This window comes from Nyctereutes procyonoides, unplaced genomic scaffold (assembly GCF_905146905.1).
Source record: "Nyctereutes procyonoides isolate TBG_1078 unplaced genomic scaffold, NYPRO_anot_genome, whole genome shotgun sequence".
Lineage (NCBI taxonomy): Eukaryota > Metazoa > Chordata > Mammalia > Carnivora > Canidae > Nyctereutes > Nyctereutes procyonoides.
The window spans coordinates 342,936-359,947 of NW_026575154.1; the positions used below are offsets into that span (position 1 = coordinate 342,936).

General features: G+C 41.3%; 1 protein-coding gene across 1 annotated transcript; it reads left to right on the forward strand.

Annotated features, from left to right (window-relative positions):
- Positions 1–1,131: 1,131 nt before the first annotated feature.
- On the forward strand, positions 1,132–17,012 carry LOC129501965 (alcohol dehydrogenase class-3). Its single transcript, XM_055313292.1, has 9 exons — positions 1,132–1,146; positions 5,091–5,192; positions 7,327–7,468; positions 7,991–8,078; positions 12,178–12,397; positions 12,550–12,810; positions 13,605–13,740; positions 16,419–16,557; positions 16,694–17,012. Exons 1-9 carry the CDS (start codon positions 1,135–1,137, stop codon positions 16,716–16,718), a joined length of 1,125 nt encoding a protein of 374 aa, XP_055169267.1. The 5' UTR covers positions 1,132–1,134; the 3' UTR covers positions 16,719–17,012.

The following is a 17,012-nucleotide window of genomic DNA, read 5'->3' on the forward strand; positions in this document are numbered from 1 at the left end:
CTCGGTAGAGAGCTCTTCGAAGCGCTAGGTCTTACTCATGTCATTTCCCGACGCAAGGCGGACGAAGCGTGCATAAGAGCACAAGATGGCACATACAGTCCTCTCCGTTTCTCACGTGCTTCCAGTGAAATTCCTGGTTCCTCACCTTCCATATCTCTCCTTCATAAGCCTTTCCTACGCTGCCTGGGCCAAAGTTACAAGAGGAAAAAACCGCTCCCAGACACAGAAGTTTCGCCGCTAGGCGGACGGAGCCAGCCGGTGGAGCCGCCGCCACCGAGCCTCGAGGAAAGCCTTCCAGCTTCAGAGGCAAAACCCCGTGAGCCTGCGCGGACGCGCCGGCCGCGCCAGGCTCAGGCCCCGCCCTTCGCGACCCTGGCTGGCCACGCACGCCCCGCCCCCAGGCGGCCGGAGGCGGGAGCACGCCAGGAGCACGCCCCGCCCACGCCACGCCCCTGCGCACGCCACGCCCCCCAGGCGGCCGGAGGCGGGAGCACGCCCCGCCCACGCCCCGCCCCTGCGCACGCCCCGCCCCCCAGGCGACCGGAGGCGGGAGCACGCCAGGAGCACGCCACGCCCCTGCGCACGCCACGCCCCCCAGGCGACCGGAGGCGGGAGCACGCCAGGAGCACGCCACGCCCCTGCGCACGCCACGCCCCCCAGGCGGCCGGAGGCGGGAGCACGCCCCGCCCGCGCACGCCCCGCCCCCCAGGCGACCGGAGGCGGGAGCACGCCAGGAGCACGCCAGGAGCACGCCACGCCCCTGCGCACGCCACGCCCCCCAGGCGGCCGGAGGCGGGAGCACGCCAGGAGCACGCCCCGCCCACGCCACGCCCCCCAGGCGGCCGGAGGCGGGAGCACGCCCCGCCCACGCCCCGCCCCTGCGCACGCCCCGCCCCCCAGGCGACCGGAGGCGGGAGCACGCCAGGAGCACGCGAGGAGCACGCCACGCCCCTGCGCACGCCCCGCCCCCCAGGCGACCGGAGGCGGGAGCACGCCAGGAGCACGCCAGGAGCACGCCCCGCCTACGCCGCGCCCACGCCGCGCCCCCTGCGCCGGGCGCACGCCCCGCGCTCGCTTCCAGCTCGGTGCGGCCCACCCCGGATGTCCGCCCCTCACTGACTCGGAGCAGAGGACATGGCGAACCAGGTAGGCCTGGCCGTGCAGCGCGAGCGAGTCGGGAGTGAGGGGACAGAGGGGAAGCACAGGATGGAACCGGGGCGCTGACCGCGCGGGGCTGGGCCCGTGGACAGGCGTGAGCTGTGGATCCGAAATGGTGCCTTGGGCGAGCTGCTCTGCGGGAAGGAAGGGAAAGGATCTTTGCTGCGTTGGGCTCCTTTCTGGAAAGGGCTTGGCTGCTTCTGCGGCAGCGGGAGCGGAGTGGGGGTGGGGAGAGCCGGAGCCGGGGGGGGGGGGGTGGCGGTGGGGGGGGTAGTATCCTGGTAGAAGTGGGTTTGGAGCGCTAGAGCCTTTGCATATTATAAAATAAGTGACTTCCCGGGGGTCATTCTTGCATTTTGCAGAACTACAGCCAGAACCCGTGTTCTCCTAACCCTTAAGGTTGCTGTGCTTCTCGATTGTAATTCATAATTGAACAGTTACGGTGACACCAAAGAATGTATTTGGGGAGGACGCCGAGGCCCCTTTCAGTTTTAATATTTTTGAGCACTTAAGGTACCAGGAGTTTATGCCCTCTTTTAACCCTCCTGTGACACTTCTGCGAGGTATTATCCCCATTTTACAGAACAAAAATTGAAGCTTAGGGGTTGAGAGTGCTTAGTGGTCACATTAAGATAATCAAGATTCCGATCCAGGGCCGTCCCTGTGCCAGGAACTATTCCAGGTTCCTGAAATAAATATGCATTAGACGATAAAGAAAGCCAGAAATAAGAGAATAACGTGAATAAACCATCTAAAGTCGTTTAGTGTTTTAATGTTTTGCAAACTTGAGAAATTTTCCAGAAAGACTTATGACCTTGAATGCTGAAGTTGAAAAGAAATGGTAGACTCTACGCGATCTTTTAGACTTAACAAATTTGCAAGTTGTTTTTCCTTATTACCAAATGCCTTTATTCGGAGGTGAAAAATTATACTCCTGTGATAGTTCAGATGCTGACGTAGGGCAATTGCCGGTGGATTTAGAGTGGGTGGAGCTTTGTTTTGCTTAGAATTGTCATTGAAAGAAAGAGGTTGATCTTTCAGCATTCCTGAAAATGGGGCAAAGGGGCACAAAAATTTAGATTATGGGTGAATTACAGTACAATAAAGTATTTTAAGAGAGAGACCATGCTCCCATAACTTTTTACAACATAATTATTCCTGTTGCTTAAATTCTGTAGTATACATGACTATCCTGAATTTGACCTTTTGGGACTTTGTTTTGAGATTTATGGTACATTGAGTTGAAAACAGATTCAAATGCAATATCTGAATTTTCTTACCATCGGATTTAATACCTGAACTTTAATTGTAAAAGCAATAATTTCCAGCCATACCAGTTTACACAAACTGCTCCTCTCTCTATGTAGTCCAACTCTCCTTGCATTCACACCTTTTGTTCTACTGCTACTAATAAATATTGACTCGTTTTTGCAAAGCTACACTATGCCAAGGACTCTATTAGGGACTATACATACTCCTTTTCATTTACTTCTCACAATAGCTTTTTGTAATTGTAGGTGTTTTGTCACTGTTTGTAACTAACACTCATCCTTCTGTATCCTAGTTAAAAGTGAAATCCACCCACCAAAGTTAACTCTTTCTCCACTTTGTGCATTCTGTAGCATTTTATGCCTCTCCCTTTAACTTATACTTGTTGGAACTGCTGACTTTCAAGTCTGTCTCCTATAAACCCAGCACTTTGCAACCTTTATTCTGTCAACACATTTCATAAGCATTATCTGAACTAATCAAAGCTTTAGGGGTTTGTGGGGGAGGGGTGGTAAACTAGGTGAAGGAGATTAAGAGGGTCAAACTTCCACTTATAAAATAAAGAAGTCATAAGGATTTAAAAGTACAGCTTTGGGAATAAAATCAATAATATTGCAATAACTTTGTATGGTTACAGATGGATAAGCAGATCTACTGTGGTGATCATTTCTTTATGTACTTAAACATCAAATCAAGGGCGCCTGGGTGGCTCAGTCAGTTAAGCATCTGCCTTCTGCTCAGGTCATGATCCCAGGGTCCTGAGATCAAGCAAGCCCTGTGTAGGGCTCCCTGCTCAGTGGGGAGCCTGCTTCTCCCTCTACCACTCCCTCTGCTTGTGCTCTTGCTCTGTCAAATAAATAAAATCTTAAAAATAAATAAATAAATATCAAATCACTATGTTGTATACCTAAAACTAATATAATATTCTATGTTAACTATGTTTCAATTTAAAAAAAAATTTTTTTAACTCTCATTTACACCTGATTCTCTGGTAAAAGAGAAATATACTGACTAGAATTTCTAACAATACGATGCTACAGAAATATGATACAAGTCCCATATGGAATTTTTACTTTTCTAGTAGTCACGTTAGAAGTGGATAAAGGGGATCCTTGGGTGGCTCAGCAGTTTAGCGCCTGCCTTTGGCCCAGGGCGCGATCCTAGAGTCCCGAGATCAAGTCCCGCATCGGGCTCCAGGCATGGAGCCTGCTTCTCCCTCCTCCTGTGTCTCTGCCTCTCGCTCTCTCTCTCTTTATGTCTATTATGAATAAATAAATAAATAATTTTTTTAAAAAAACTGGATAAAAACTTACTCCATAATACAGTAATCCGCCCCCATCCACAGTTTCAGTTACCCAAGGTCATCTGCCATCCAGAAGCAGGTGATCGTCCTTCTGATCTATTGTCAGAAGGTCAGTCAATAGTAGTCTAACACTGCATCACAATGGCTACATCACTCATTTCACTTCACTTCACACTTCACCTCGTGTAGGCATTTTATCACCTCACATCATCACAAGAAGGGTGAGTACATACAGTACAATAAGGTATTTTAAGAGAGAGACCATACTCACGTAACTTTTTACAATATAATTGTTCTATTTTATTATTGTTAATATCTTACTGTATCTAATTTATAAATTAAACTTTATCATAAGTATGTTTGTATAGTTTCAGACATCTGCTGAGAGTTTGATAATGTATCCTTCTCAGATAAGGAAGAACTACTGTATTCAAGTTACTATCCTGACATATAATTCATATTTTTTAAATATTGAAATACTTTTCCTTTTTTTTTTTTTACTAAGTCTTCATAATCTGGGTAACTTTTACACTTACAGTTTGTATCAGTATAGACTGGCCATTTTTTAAGTGCAATAGCCACACATGGCAATTGGCTACTATATGGTATAGCACAGTTAAAAGGGGTAGATACAGTATTTTTTTTTAAGGTTTTATTTATTTATTCATGAGAGACACAGAGAGAGAGAGAGAGGCAAAGATACAGGCAGAGGGAGAAGCAGGCTCCGTGCAAGGAGCCTGATGTGGGACTTAATCTTGGATCCCAGGATCATGCCCTGAGCCAAAGGCAGACACCCAACTGCCGAGCCACCAAGGCATCCCAAAAGGGGTAGAGTATTTTAAAATTTCCCCATTCTGATGCTCTTTATGCTTCTTCCCACTTTGCAGGTTTGTACTAAACCAGTATTAACTTAAGCCATCCTTAGCCAAAGAAATACTGTAGGGTACATGTTAAGCATTCAGATTCCCTGGATCTCATGCCAGACCTACTAAATCGGATTGTCTTGGAACCTGTATTTTTGACATGCTCCTGCTTATGCATTGTAGAAGGTCATTAAATATTTAATAATAAAATTTCTTAACCAAAAGAGGCTTTTATATATGGCAATGTGGTCATCTCCATTAATTTTTTTTTATTTTTATTTTTTTTTATCTCCATTAAATTTTTTAGTGAACATTGTTTAAGTGAAACCTAAAAATATGCAAAACAGTTCTCCATATCACTTTGAGGTATATAGTTTTTTATGATTGTGTGATACACTTTTTAAGATTAGCATTCATCAGGATCTAAACTAACTAATAAGTAGTTTGTTATTGGTGCAGGAGGATAAACGACTTGTTCTCTTTTTTCCCCATTTCAGGTTATCAAGTGCAAGGCTGCAGTTGCCTGGGAAGCAGGAAAGCCTCTCTCTATAGAAGAGGTAGAGGTGGCACCCCCAAAGGCTCATGAAGTTCGAATTAAGGTAATGATACATCTAAGGCACTGGAAAAGAAGACTTACAATTAGGTCTCTGGGTAAATGAGTCCTCTGAGGATAAATCCCAAAGGCCAGTGTCAAGGAGAAGGCATTGAAAGTCATCCAGCCTTAGAATCACAACATCCTCCTCTTATTATACCCCCTTCGCTTTTGCAGCACTCCTCTCCATCTTGTTAGCTTTGATATTGAGCTCAGCAGTATTTCCCATGGATCACTGGATTACTGCAATTTATCATCTGTAACCTGTGTTTAAGAAGCCTTTGTAAGCTAGTCCTCTTTCTGCCTGTTCTATAACTTAAAATGTGTGATGGCACATTAGAAACAAAAGAAGAAATGATCTCCAGTTTTGTTAGAGGAGGTTTCAAATAAGATTTAGAAAGAGGCTCCTGATTTGACTGGAGCAAGAAGCAGGTGAGAAATATATATGTGTGTATATATATATATATAAATATTTATATAAGTATATATGTATACAGATATACATATATTAAAATATCTATATATAAAATAGATATAAATATATAAATATTTATAAATACATATATACACACACACACATAAAGAAAGAAAAAAAGAAAGCAAGCTTAGAGAGCTCTAAAATGTACTGAGCTTTGCAGACAAGGTCTGTGTCCAGGGGATCCATGAGTCTAATGCTTCTTAACCTCCGTTGTGGCAGAGAAAGCCTCTCCAGAGGCTACCCCTGGAGAGGGGGATATTGCACAAGGCAGCCAACTGGGTATTTTTAGCATTCTACTCTGTACTTGTTTTGATATAAAACTAATATTCTAGAAAAAATAAGCTCTTTCTTGCTGTGAATTAGAGTATCCTTTCCCTATCCCACCTCCAAATGCTCATGCTCCTATGCATCAAATATTAGGTTGAGAAGCCCAGGGCCAAAAAGTTTTCAGGATTCTTTTCAACCCACACACAGGAATCTGCAGTCTTATAAAGTTTATACATTTTTCTTTAAATTTAGAAGTTAACCTGATTGTGATATGCCACTGAAAAAGAAAATGTGTCCTGTGATGTACTAAGATGAGCTGAATGGAACATGTCATCTTCTCTGGGAAACTACTAACAAATAGCAAAAAAATGTTACCTTATAAGCACGTGGTATATAGGTGAGAAAGAAGCATAAATATAAATACTCCAAGACTTTTTTTTTTTTTAAACTATTTTTTTATTTTTTATTTCTTTATGATAGTCACAGAGAGAGAGAGAGAGGCAGAGACACAGGCAGAGGGAGAAGCAAGCTCCATGCACCGGGAGCCCGATGTGGGATTCGATCCCGGGTCTCCAGGATCGCGCCCTGGGCCAAAGGCAGGCGCCAAACCGCTGCGCCACCCAGGGAGCCCTACTCTAAGACTTTTTTTCTGTGCTTTTAGTGGTTTAGAAAGATGAGTCACTTAAAAGCAGAAAGATGAGAATAAAGGGCGATTTAAGTAGAAGTTATGTGTGGCTGCTAAAAGGGGAGTTGGTTTCATTAAAAGCTCTGAATTTTGGCCCCAAATAAGCAGGCTGTCAGATTTCACAGGTAGTCCGTACCTTCTTAGAAGTTGCATTTGTCAGGGCACCTGGGTGGGTCAGTCAGTTAAGTAAGTGTCTGACTCTCGGTTTCAGCTCAGGTCTTGATCTCAAGGTTGTGAGATGCAGCCCCAAGTGAAGTTGATTCTCTCTCCCCGCCCCCCAAAATAAAATATATGGGAGAAAAAGAGGAAAAGAAATCACATTTGTCAACAGGGAGGAGGCTTCACAGCAGTGAAGTGAGCCCCACCTGCTTTGTACACCAGTCATATTCCTCTCCACACCTGGAGGCTCGGTGCCCATAAAATCCCCTTGTTTACCTGCTCTTGCTAGCATGCACTAAAAAGGAGATAGATGTACCATTTTTTTGCATATAAATACACCATTATTTTTATGTTTCACTTAAAAATTCTGCCAATTCTAATTGTTCAGATACCGTAGATGACAAGCACATGCTGATTTTAAAGAGGTTAAACTACCAAAGAAATGTATCTTAGAATCAATGAAATACACTATTAAAAATGCCTTTCCTTTGGCCTGTATCTCACTCTGAATTGCATGCAAACACACTTAAATGGTCTCTAATATCCTGGTAGATTATTGCCACTGCAGTTTGCCACACCGATGCCTACACCCTGAGTGGGGCTGATCCTGAAGGAAGTTTTCCAGTGATCCTGGGACATGAAGGTGCTGGAATTGTGGAAAGTGTTGGCGAAGGAGTTACTAAGCTGAAAGCAGGTAAGGGGATATTTGAACCACTTAATTTTATAATTTCAAGTTATTTCTGCAAGGAAATTATATTTCCAATAAGCTATACATTGTTTCTTCGGGAACAAGTTATCACTTGAGTCATTGTCAAGAAGGAAATTACTCCTTATCTGGGAAGCCACAAATATTTGAGAGCTTTTTTCATATTCTGTGACTACTGATCATCTAGAATTATTTAAGTATATTTCCAAAACCAGTTTTGATCAATTAAACAAGAATTTTTAAAGATCCATCAGTAAGTCAGTATTTTGAAGTTCGTGGCCTTGTTCTTCAGTTGCAATTTTAAGAGCTTCATTTCAATCAAAATTTTGAACTTGTATTTCTTCCGTAGCCAGTGTCTGAATGATGTTGTGTAGGTAGAGTTCTAAGTTGAAGTTCTTAACTTTGCCAAGTCACATGAGTTGAGAGGAATGGGTATTTGCAGGGGCTGATGTATCCATTTAGAAACAGATGCTCCCTATTCAAGATAATGTCTTTGCATTTGTTTCCCAGGTGACACTGTCATCCCACTTTACATCCCACAGTGTGGAGAATGCAAATTTTGTCTAAATCCTAAAACAAACCTTTGCCAGAAGATAAGGTTAGTATCTTTGTTACTTTATTCTTAAAATAATAAGTAATTGTGTGGCAGTCTACATGAATTATTTCATTCCAGCTTTATGGCAGCCTCGCTTTCACTGGTATCACCATTTTCATAGATTAGAAAATTAAGACTCAGAAATTAAGTGGCTTACCCAGTATCATAACTATTAGATAAAACAATTTTCTGAACCATTCTCCTTCCATAACTCTAGGCTAAATTCGCCAAAATAACTGTTAAGGAGGGGCATACTTATGAAATTAAATGAAATCATTTTTATGGGCCATTTTATTGTCCATGAAATCGAAGTAATAAAACTCATAAGGTTATTAGGAAAACTACAAGAGATAACATAACCCCTTGACACAGAAAAGGTGGTTTTATTGTAGTAAGATAACAGCACTTAAAGAACCACAACTTTGAGGCAATTTAAGATCTCCGTTCATTCACCTTTTTTCTTCTTATTGAGGTAGAACATATGTATTAAAGTACTTAGTCTATCAATCTGAAGTGTACAGCTCAATGAATTATTATGTATATTTGTACCTAATGGTTATAACCCCTCAGATCAAGATAGAGAACCCTTCCAGAACCCTACAAAGTTACTCATATCCCTTCCATGTCAGTACCTGCCTCCCTCAAGGGAACCACTGTTCTGATTTCTTTTGCTACCGGACTTCATATATATATATATATAGAATCACATACCATGTGTTCTTTTGTCTGGTTTCTTTCATAATGTCTGTGAGATGTATCCAGGTTGCTGTGTGCATCAGTTCTTTTTGTAACTCTGTCATATTTCATTCCAAATATTTATTTATCTGTTTGTTCATTTATCTGTATTTATTCTCTTTTTGATGACAGTTAAGTTGCTCCCTAAATGTTTGTGGCTATTGTGATTCATGCTGCTATGAATGTTCCTGTGCATATCTCTTGGTGGATATATGTACTACTTTGTCTGGGGTCTTTTCCTAGGATTGGAATTGCTAAATGTAATACTGTGATTTCATTTAGATGACCAAATGTATATCTCTCATATGTATTTGGTTTTCTGCCATGGTTTCTGGCTCATAGCTACTAAAAGCCTTGAACTTTCCCATGTTATTTGTTATAAAGGTGCCTTTGTCATATTAGTGAAGGTGACCTTTGGAAAACTGTTAGGAAACCTATGGATGGCCTGGCCTTTGGTAGGGGAAAAGGGTATATTGAGGCTGAATTAGCCAATGGCCAATATAGTCAATGATGACTATAACTAAGCTTCCATAAAACCCCAAAAGGACTGGGTTCAGAGAGGTTTGGGGCAGGTAAACACATGGAGACTGAGGAGACTGACTACCTAGAGAGCGTGTGGAAGCTCCTCAGCTTTTCCCCATACTTCCTGTGCATCTCTTCATGTGGCTGTTGATTCATATTTTTTTATCATATCCATTAATAACGTAAGTGTTTCTAGGAGTACCATGAGCCGCTCTAGGAAATTAAAAGAACCTAAGGAAGCAGTCTTTGGAACCTCCAATCTGTAGCTGGTGGGTCAGAAGCATGGGTAACATGGGGCACCTGGGTGGCTCATTTGGTTGAGCCTCTGACTCTTGGTTTCAATTCAGGTCATAGGGTCAAGCCCTGTGTTGGGCTCTGCACTTGGCACCAAGTCTGTTTGAGATTCTCTGCCTCTCCCTTCCCCTCCTCCCTCAGCTCATGTGCACACATGCTCACATGTGCACTCTCTCTCTCTCAAATAAATAAAATCTTAAACACACACACACACACACACACACACACACACACACACACGTAACAGCCTAGAACTTGCAACTGGCTTCTGAAGTGAAGGGTAGGGGGCAGTCTCCTAGGACTGAGCCCTTAACCTGGAATATGATACTATCTCCGGGTGTTGGAATTGAGTTAAATTCTCAGACACCCTGCTGGTGTCCAAGAATTGTTCAGTGTTGTGTTTGAGGGAAACCCCCCCCCACACACACACACACACTGGAATTGGGTCCATGACCTAGAAGAGTGAGTCATATGTGGAAGATCCATGTGTTCTTACATTTGTTTTCTAGTGCCATTGACAAAATTAGTTTTTATTTTTGGGAAACAAGATTCCATTTATTTTATAACATAAGTCCAGTTCATTTTGGCAAAGCTGGAACCAAAATAAGTCTTGTTTTGAAAGATGATTTTTTTTTTTAAGATTTTATTTATTGATTGTTGAGAGAGAACGAGAGAGAGGCAGAGACATAGGGAGAGGGAGAAGCAGGCTCCATGCAGGAAGCCCCGATGCAGGACTCGATCCTGGGACTCTGGGATCACACCCTGAGCCAAAGGCAGACACTCGACCACTGAGCCATCCCTGAAAGAATTTTCTAACACTGTCTAAAATCTTGGGACCTATCAAGTATAATAATGGTAATGGGCTTTTTGTGGCTGTCTGTAGCCTTTTAGAGGGACAGGTCCTTTCAAAGCATAAATTGTATCCCATGTCACTTTTTGTTTGAGAAAATTCCTCTGGGACAGAAGTGATTTCTTACATTAAGGAAGGCTAACCAAACTTAAGTTGCTCTCTTAAAGATGTAACAATTCTTTATGGTAGGACTTTGTCACATAGTTGTTTTTGTTTCTGGTTACATATTTCTCTCAAAGGAAAACCATTATTTCACCTGTGTATGTGTTTATTATGTGTATTCCAAAAGACTAGCCTAAGAATGTACATCAAGTTATAGTGCATTAATTTTACTAAAAATAACAAATATTTATCAAGCACCCTGTGCTAGGCATAATGCCTTATGTAACACCTCATTTGATTTCTATAGCAATCTATAAGTAAGATAGGATTATTTCTCTCCATTTTCTAGTGAGGAAACTATGGCACCAAGGTTAACTAACTGGCCCAAGATCACAGAGGATTTTGACCCAACACTGTTTGACTTTAGGGCCTATACTCCTAAGCAAGATGTTACATTACCTATCTATTTAGAATATCAAAAACAATTTTTGGTACCATTTATCATACGCTTGCCTTAGTGAGGTTTTTTCATCCTTCATTAGCATTACCAACTATATAGGCCAATAAAAAAAGTGAAGAGAAAGAGAAGGGAACCTGAATCCTAGAGGACTATTTTGAAAAGATGCCTCCTAAAGATCTAACTTAGCCAATGTGGCTATTTTCATCACCTAATCTGCATAATGGCTCATAATCTGTTTGTGTAGATTCTGGTTTTGGCTCTATGCTTTAAGTTATATATGTTCACAGTTTCATGATGGAATTTTAAAATTACTTCATCTGATCCATAAGTTGTATCTATTAAATTTATTTCAATACCCAACAGTAAGATCCAGAAGGATATCAAATGTTGGAAAAGATATGTAAGGTTAAAAGTCTTTTTTTAAGTTTCTCTAATAAGGTTTTGCTGAAAGGTGCTAAATTATTAACACATTAGAAATTAGACTCTGGGGGGGGGCACCTGGGTGGTGCATTCAGTTAAGTATTCAACTCTTGGTTTCAGCTCAGGTTGTGATCTTTCAGGGTCATGAGATTGAGCCTCCTGTCAGGCTTAGCTCAGAAGAGCCTGCTTGAGATTCTGTCTCACTCTGCCCCTCCTGCTCATGCCCACATGTGCTCTCTTGTGATCGCATGCTCTCTCTAAAATAAATAAATCTTGAAAGAAAAAAAAAAAGGGGTGCCTGGGTGACTCAGTTGGTTAAACTTCTGCTTTCAGCTCAGGTCATGATCCCAGCATCCTGGGATCGAGCCCCATATTGGGCTCGTTGCTCAGTGGGAAGTCTACTTCTTGTTCTCCCTCTGTCCCTGACTTGTGCTTACTTTCTCACTCCCTGTCTCTCAAATAAAATTAAAAGAAAGAAAGAGAGAGAGAGAAAGAAAGAAGAAAAAGAAAGAAAAGAAAAAGAAAGAAAAGAAAGAGAAAGAAAGAAAGAAAGAAAGAAAGAAAGAAAGAAAGAAAGAAAGAAAGAAAGAGAGAGAAAGAAATTAGACTTTGGGTCTTAGCATAATTTTCTATCTACGTGTCATTTAAAACTGATTTCTTTTTCCTGTGCATTTTGGGAAACCTGATTTTACCCTTTTTCCTTTTTTTATTTTCCTTAGAGTTACACAGGGGAAAGGATTAATGCCAGATGGTACTAGCAGATTTACTTGCAAAGGAAAGACAATTTTACATTATATGGGAACCAGCACATTTTCTGAATATACAGTTGTGGCTGATATCTCTGTTGCTAAAATTGATCCTTTAGCACCTTTGGATAAAGTCTGCCTTCTCGGTTGTGGCATTTCAACTGGTTATGGTGCTGCTCTGAACACTGCCAAGGTAAGAGATTGGTCTGGATTTTAGCCTCTGCCTTCTAATTTGATACAACAGAGCTTTGCTAGAATAATGCAGTGGACCCAGTCTATAAGAAACCTGGTGATGTCCTTGACAACTTGTGCAATGAGTACCTCATAGACTGTCTTTACTGTTAGGTGGAGCCTGGCTCTACTTGTGCCGTCTTTGGCCTAGGAGGAGTTGGATTGGCGACTATCATGGGCTGTAAGGTGGCTGGTGCATCCCGGATCATTGGTGTGGACATCAATAAAGATAAATTCTCAAGGGCCAAGGAGTTTGGAGCCTCTGAATGTATTAACCCCCAGGACTTCAGTAAACCCATCCAGGAAGTGCTCATTGAAATGACTGACGGGGGAGTGGACTATTCCTTTGAGTGTATTGGTAACGTGAAAGTCATGGTAAGTATGTTTTGCTTTATTCCTTTATTTATTGTAATAATAGAGCATATAATCAATATACAAAATATGTATTAATTGACTTTCTGGTAAGGCTTCCAGTCAACAGTAGGCTATTAGCTAAATTTGGGAGGGAATCAAATGTTCTTTTTTTTTTTTTTTTTTTTTTTTTTTAGACTTTAGATAGTCACAGAGAGAGAGAGAGAGAGGGGCAGAGACACAGGCAGAGGGAGAAGCAGGCTCCATGCACCGGGAGCCCGATGTGGGATTCGATCCCGGGTCTCCAGGATCGTGCCCTGGGCCAAAGGCAGGCGCCAAACCGCTGCACCACCCAGGGATCCCGGAATCAAATGTTCTTTATGAATTTTCAACTAGGTAGGGGGTCGACCCCCCCAACCCCTATTTATTGTCCAGGGGTCAGCTGTACATCCACTTTACTAACTTCGAGCAACAACTTCTTTAAACCTCAGTTTCCTCTTGTGTAAAATGCAAACAGTAATAACCTCTACTGACAACAAAGTAGATACTCAGCAGGAGTATTATTCTCCATCTGCTTCCTTTATTAAAGATATTAGAATTTTGAACTAGGATTTACTTTAAAAACTAGACAGCAAATAAAAGCTTTAAATTGTTCCATTTTGTGCTAACATGGTAGCCAGGTTAATAAATTTGTTAAGTACCTGTTAATACTGTTGAATGAAATTACATTTAATGTAATATCTCCCCCGAAGATATTTTACTGATACTCTCAGCAAAATGCACTGACTTCTGTGATTTGGTCCTATCCCTGCCTGCAGAGAGCTGCGCTAGAGGCCTGCCACAAAGGCTGGGGTGTCAGCGTCATAGTTGGAGTAGCTGCTTCAGGTGAAGAAATCGCCACTCGTCCATTTCAGCTGGTAACAGGGCGCGTATGGAAAGGCACTGCCTTTGGAGGTAATTTAGTGAGTGAACACATTTTCTCTTTTGTTATTTCCATTGGCAGAATTTTAATCCCAGGCTGATTTTTTGTTTGTTTGTTTTAACAAGAATGTTCCCGTCTCATCATAAGTTGTGTGTATAGTTTTTTGTTTGTTTGTTTGTTTTTTTGCAGGGGAGGGTGTTTCACATTGAGTCAGTATTTACTCCTGGAGCTGAGGAGATGTTCAACTTCCTCTGAAGTACAAGATCACTTTTACACAAATCAGTATCCTGTTGATGAGGAAATAGTTGGGGTAGGGCAGGAGTGAGAAGTTGGTTCCAGGGTACGCTAACAACAGTGTCAATCACACTGTTACATTGTGGACTTAAATAGGTTATTGGCATTTCTCCCATTTTTCCAGAGTGCAGTTTTTGTTGGATATGATTATATCTCTTTTCTAAATAGTACTGATTTCACCAATAACCAGTACAAAGCCTTAAACTGAAAATACCATATTAGACAAAACCTTATAACAAAATTGAAAAGCTGCCAGACTGATCATTTTGCCAGACTGATCATTTTTCCCTTTTGTGATCCTAAAAAAGTACATGGTGGTTTGGGGTTGCCTAACTACTGGTAGAATGCTGAGAAACATTTTCCATCTTTTTTGTGGTTGCTTAGCTAGGAAGCACAAATCATGCTTCTATATCTTAACAACTATAATTGGATGAAATTTCAAGTTTTTAAGACTATATATAAAAATCACATAAGTTTTTAATACTCTGTATTTAACAAAGTATCACTTATAATCATCATCCTCATATATATTTTTTTCATCATCCTCATATCCACTTTTTTGAAGGTCAGAGGAAAAGATCAGGAAAGTAGGAGGGGTTTGGCCAAAGTTTTCTGACTTATTACTATAGAATTCATCATAAAAATGTCACAGACTCCCTGGGTGGCTCAGTTGGTTAAGTGTCTGACTCTTCCTTTCAGCTCAGGTCATGATCTCAGAGTCTTGAGATTGAGCCCCATGTCAGGCTCAGCATGGAGTCTGCTTGAGTTTCTCTCCCTCTCCTTCTGCCCCTCTCCAACGCATATGTGTGGGTGTGGGTGTGCACACACACCTGCACACTCTCTCTGAAATAAATAAAACCCTTAAAAAAAAGAATTCCTTTAAAAAAAAAAGTCAAGCTGACCAAACCTGCCTTTCCAACTAGATGTATGCCTCACTTATTTTAGAATAGAGTTTTAAAGCCACACATCTTTCTCAGGTCCTTATCTATATCTTAAAGGGCCTTCTGAGCCTGAGAGACTGAGCGAGATGATCCTAACCTCTCACTGAAGCCTCATCCTCCCAGCACATGCTGGTTGGGAAGTAAGCTGGAGCAATTGAGGCCTAATGGGTGTTGTTAAAATATGACCCACAGATGGAAATAGAACTTTTGGTGTAGAGAATAGTGGTGACTGTACTTGTCTTGGTTACCAGGAGATTTAAAGCAGAAAGAAAGGGGCACCTGGCTGGCTCAGTGGGTAGAACATGTGACATTTGATCTTGGGGTCATATGAGTTCAAGTCCCATGTTGGGTGTAGAGCCTACTTTAAATAAATAAAAATAATTTTTTAAAAAAAGGAGAGAGGGGCAGCCCGGGTGGCTCAGTGGTTTAGCGCCGCCTTCGGCCCAAGGCATGATCCTGGAGACCCAGGATCGAGTCCCCCGTCGGGCTCCCTGCATGGAGCCTGCTTCACCCTCTGCCTGTGTCTCTGCCTCTCTCTCCCTCTCTGTGTGTGTCTCATAAATAAATAAAATATTTTTAAAAAAAGGAGAGAGAAAAAGCCCCACAATCTGTAGGGGAAGAATAATTGGTAGAGGACATAAGGATAGAGATTTGGATAAAGGCTCAAAAGACGTTTTAGATAAGCTACAAAATGTACCTGGGTATCTGGGTGGTTCAGTCAGATAAGTGTGCCTTCAGCTCAGGCCATGATGATTGCAGGGTTCTAGGATCCATCTCCTCTGTTTAGAGCTCTCCACTCAGTGGGGGGTCTGCTTCTCTCTCTGACCCTCCCCCTGCTCTTGTGCTCACATGCTCACTCACACGCTCTCTCAAATAACTAAAAGAAAATTTTTTTAAGTGTCCCTGGTTTAAAAGGTAGGAAGGCTTTTTGATTGATTTATTGCTTCTTTCAGTACGAGTGAAAGATTGGAGTATTTTTGTTTAAAATCTTAAATAGCTAAAAATTTCCCACTTTTGTTTTCAGTTTCACAGTTTTCTAGGGTTAGATGCTATCCCTAATTTCATTGTTGAATTTAAAGCCAAAGAAATAAAGTCACATATCACATCACTTTTATTCTTTCCTGAGTTTTATGACTATAGAAATCTTTGCTGCTGTGGACCTAGATAGGTTTATTCTAAGACTTCCAGAGTTCTATCCTGGATAGTTTAAAACTTAGTCTCAATTGACTAAGCTATTAATGAGATTTTAGTAAATCTTAATACAGTAAAAGAGAAATACTCAAAAGTCATTTACCGTTTTCTTTTTTAAAGACGTGTATTAAATTCTTTCTCCTTTGTATATGCTGATTTTGAAGTTTTTCGTTCCTCTTTTAATTCATGAAAAAATTTAATCTCTTAATGTCTGTCAGCCACTAAGCAATAAATATAGTATAAAGATTTGTTGAGTGAATTAATAGACATATGATTTCTTTTAGGATGGAAGAGTGTGGAAAGTGTCCCAAAGTTGGTGTCTGAATATATGTCCAGAAAGATAAAAGTTGATGAATTTGTGACTCACAGTCTGTCTTTTGACCAAATTAATGAAGCCTTTGACCTGTTGCATGCAGGAAAGAGGTAAGCTTCCTCTTTAGGTATATATTATAAAATATAGTAATGATTTAGGATTCATAGAGGAAGGGTAAAAAAAATTGTTTTAGTGGTCCTAAAAGATAGCAGTTAAAAACCTCTTTATTGCTTCCTTCTCTTACAGCATTCGAACTGTTGTAAAGCTTTAAATTCAACAGAGAAAACATGTCCATCCTTGTACTGAAGTCTTGTGGTCCACCTGGAACAGCCAGACAAGTAGGGAGATGCTTTTCTAAGTTCACAGTCTCTTAGACCTTTTCTACTACTACTTTTAGAGTAACCTTCTCTAGGGAATAATATTTTTTGTATAATTCATAAATCTCTAATCAAGGACAAGGCTAATACAGTCATAAATCTGTTTTCTGAACTCTCCTTCACATGAGTAATTGCCAACCCATTAAGGAATATTCTAACATAATAAAAGTAATTTCTGCGTATGTCTA

Coding starts and splice junctions, on each gene's coding strand:
- LOC129501965 (XM_055313292.1), top strand. Junction 7,469..7,990: donor AGTTACTAAGCTGAAAGCAG/GTAAGGGGATAT, acceptor TTTGTTTCCCAG/GTGACACTGTCATCCCACTT. Junction 16,558..16,693: donor CTGTTGCATGCAGGAAAGAG/GTAAGCTTCCTC, acceptor CTTCTCTTACAG/CATTCGAACTGTTGTAAAGC.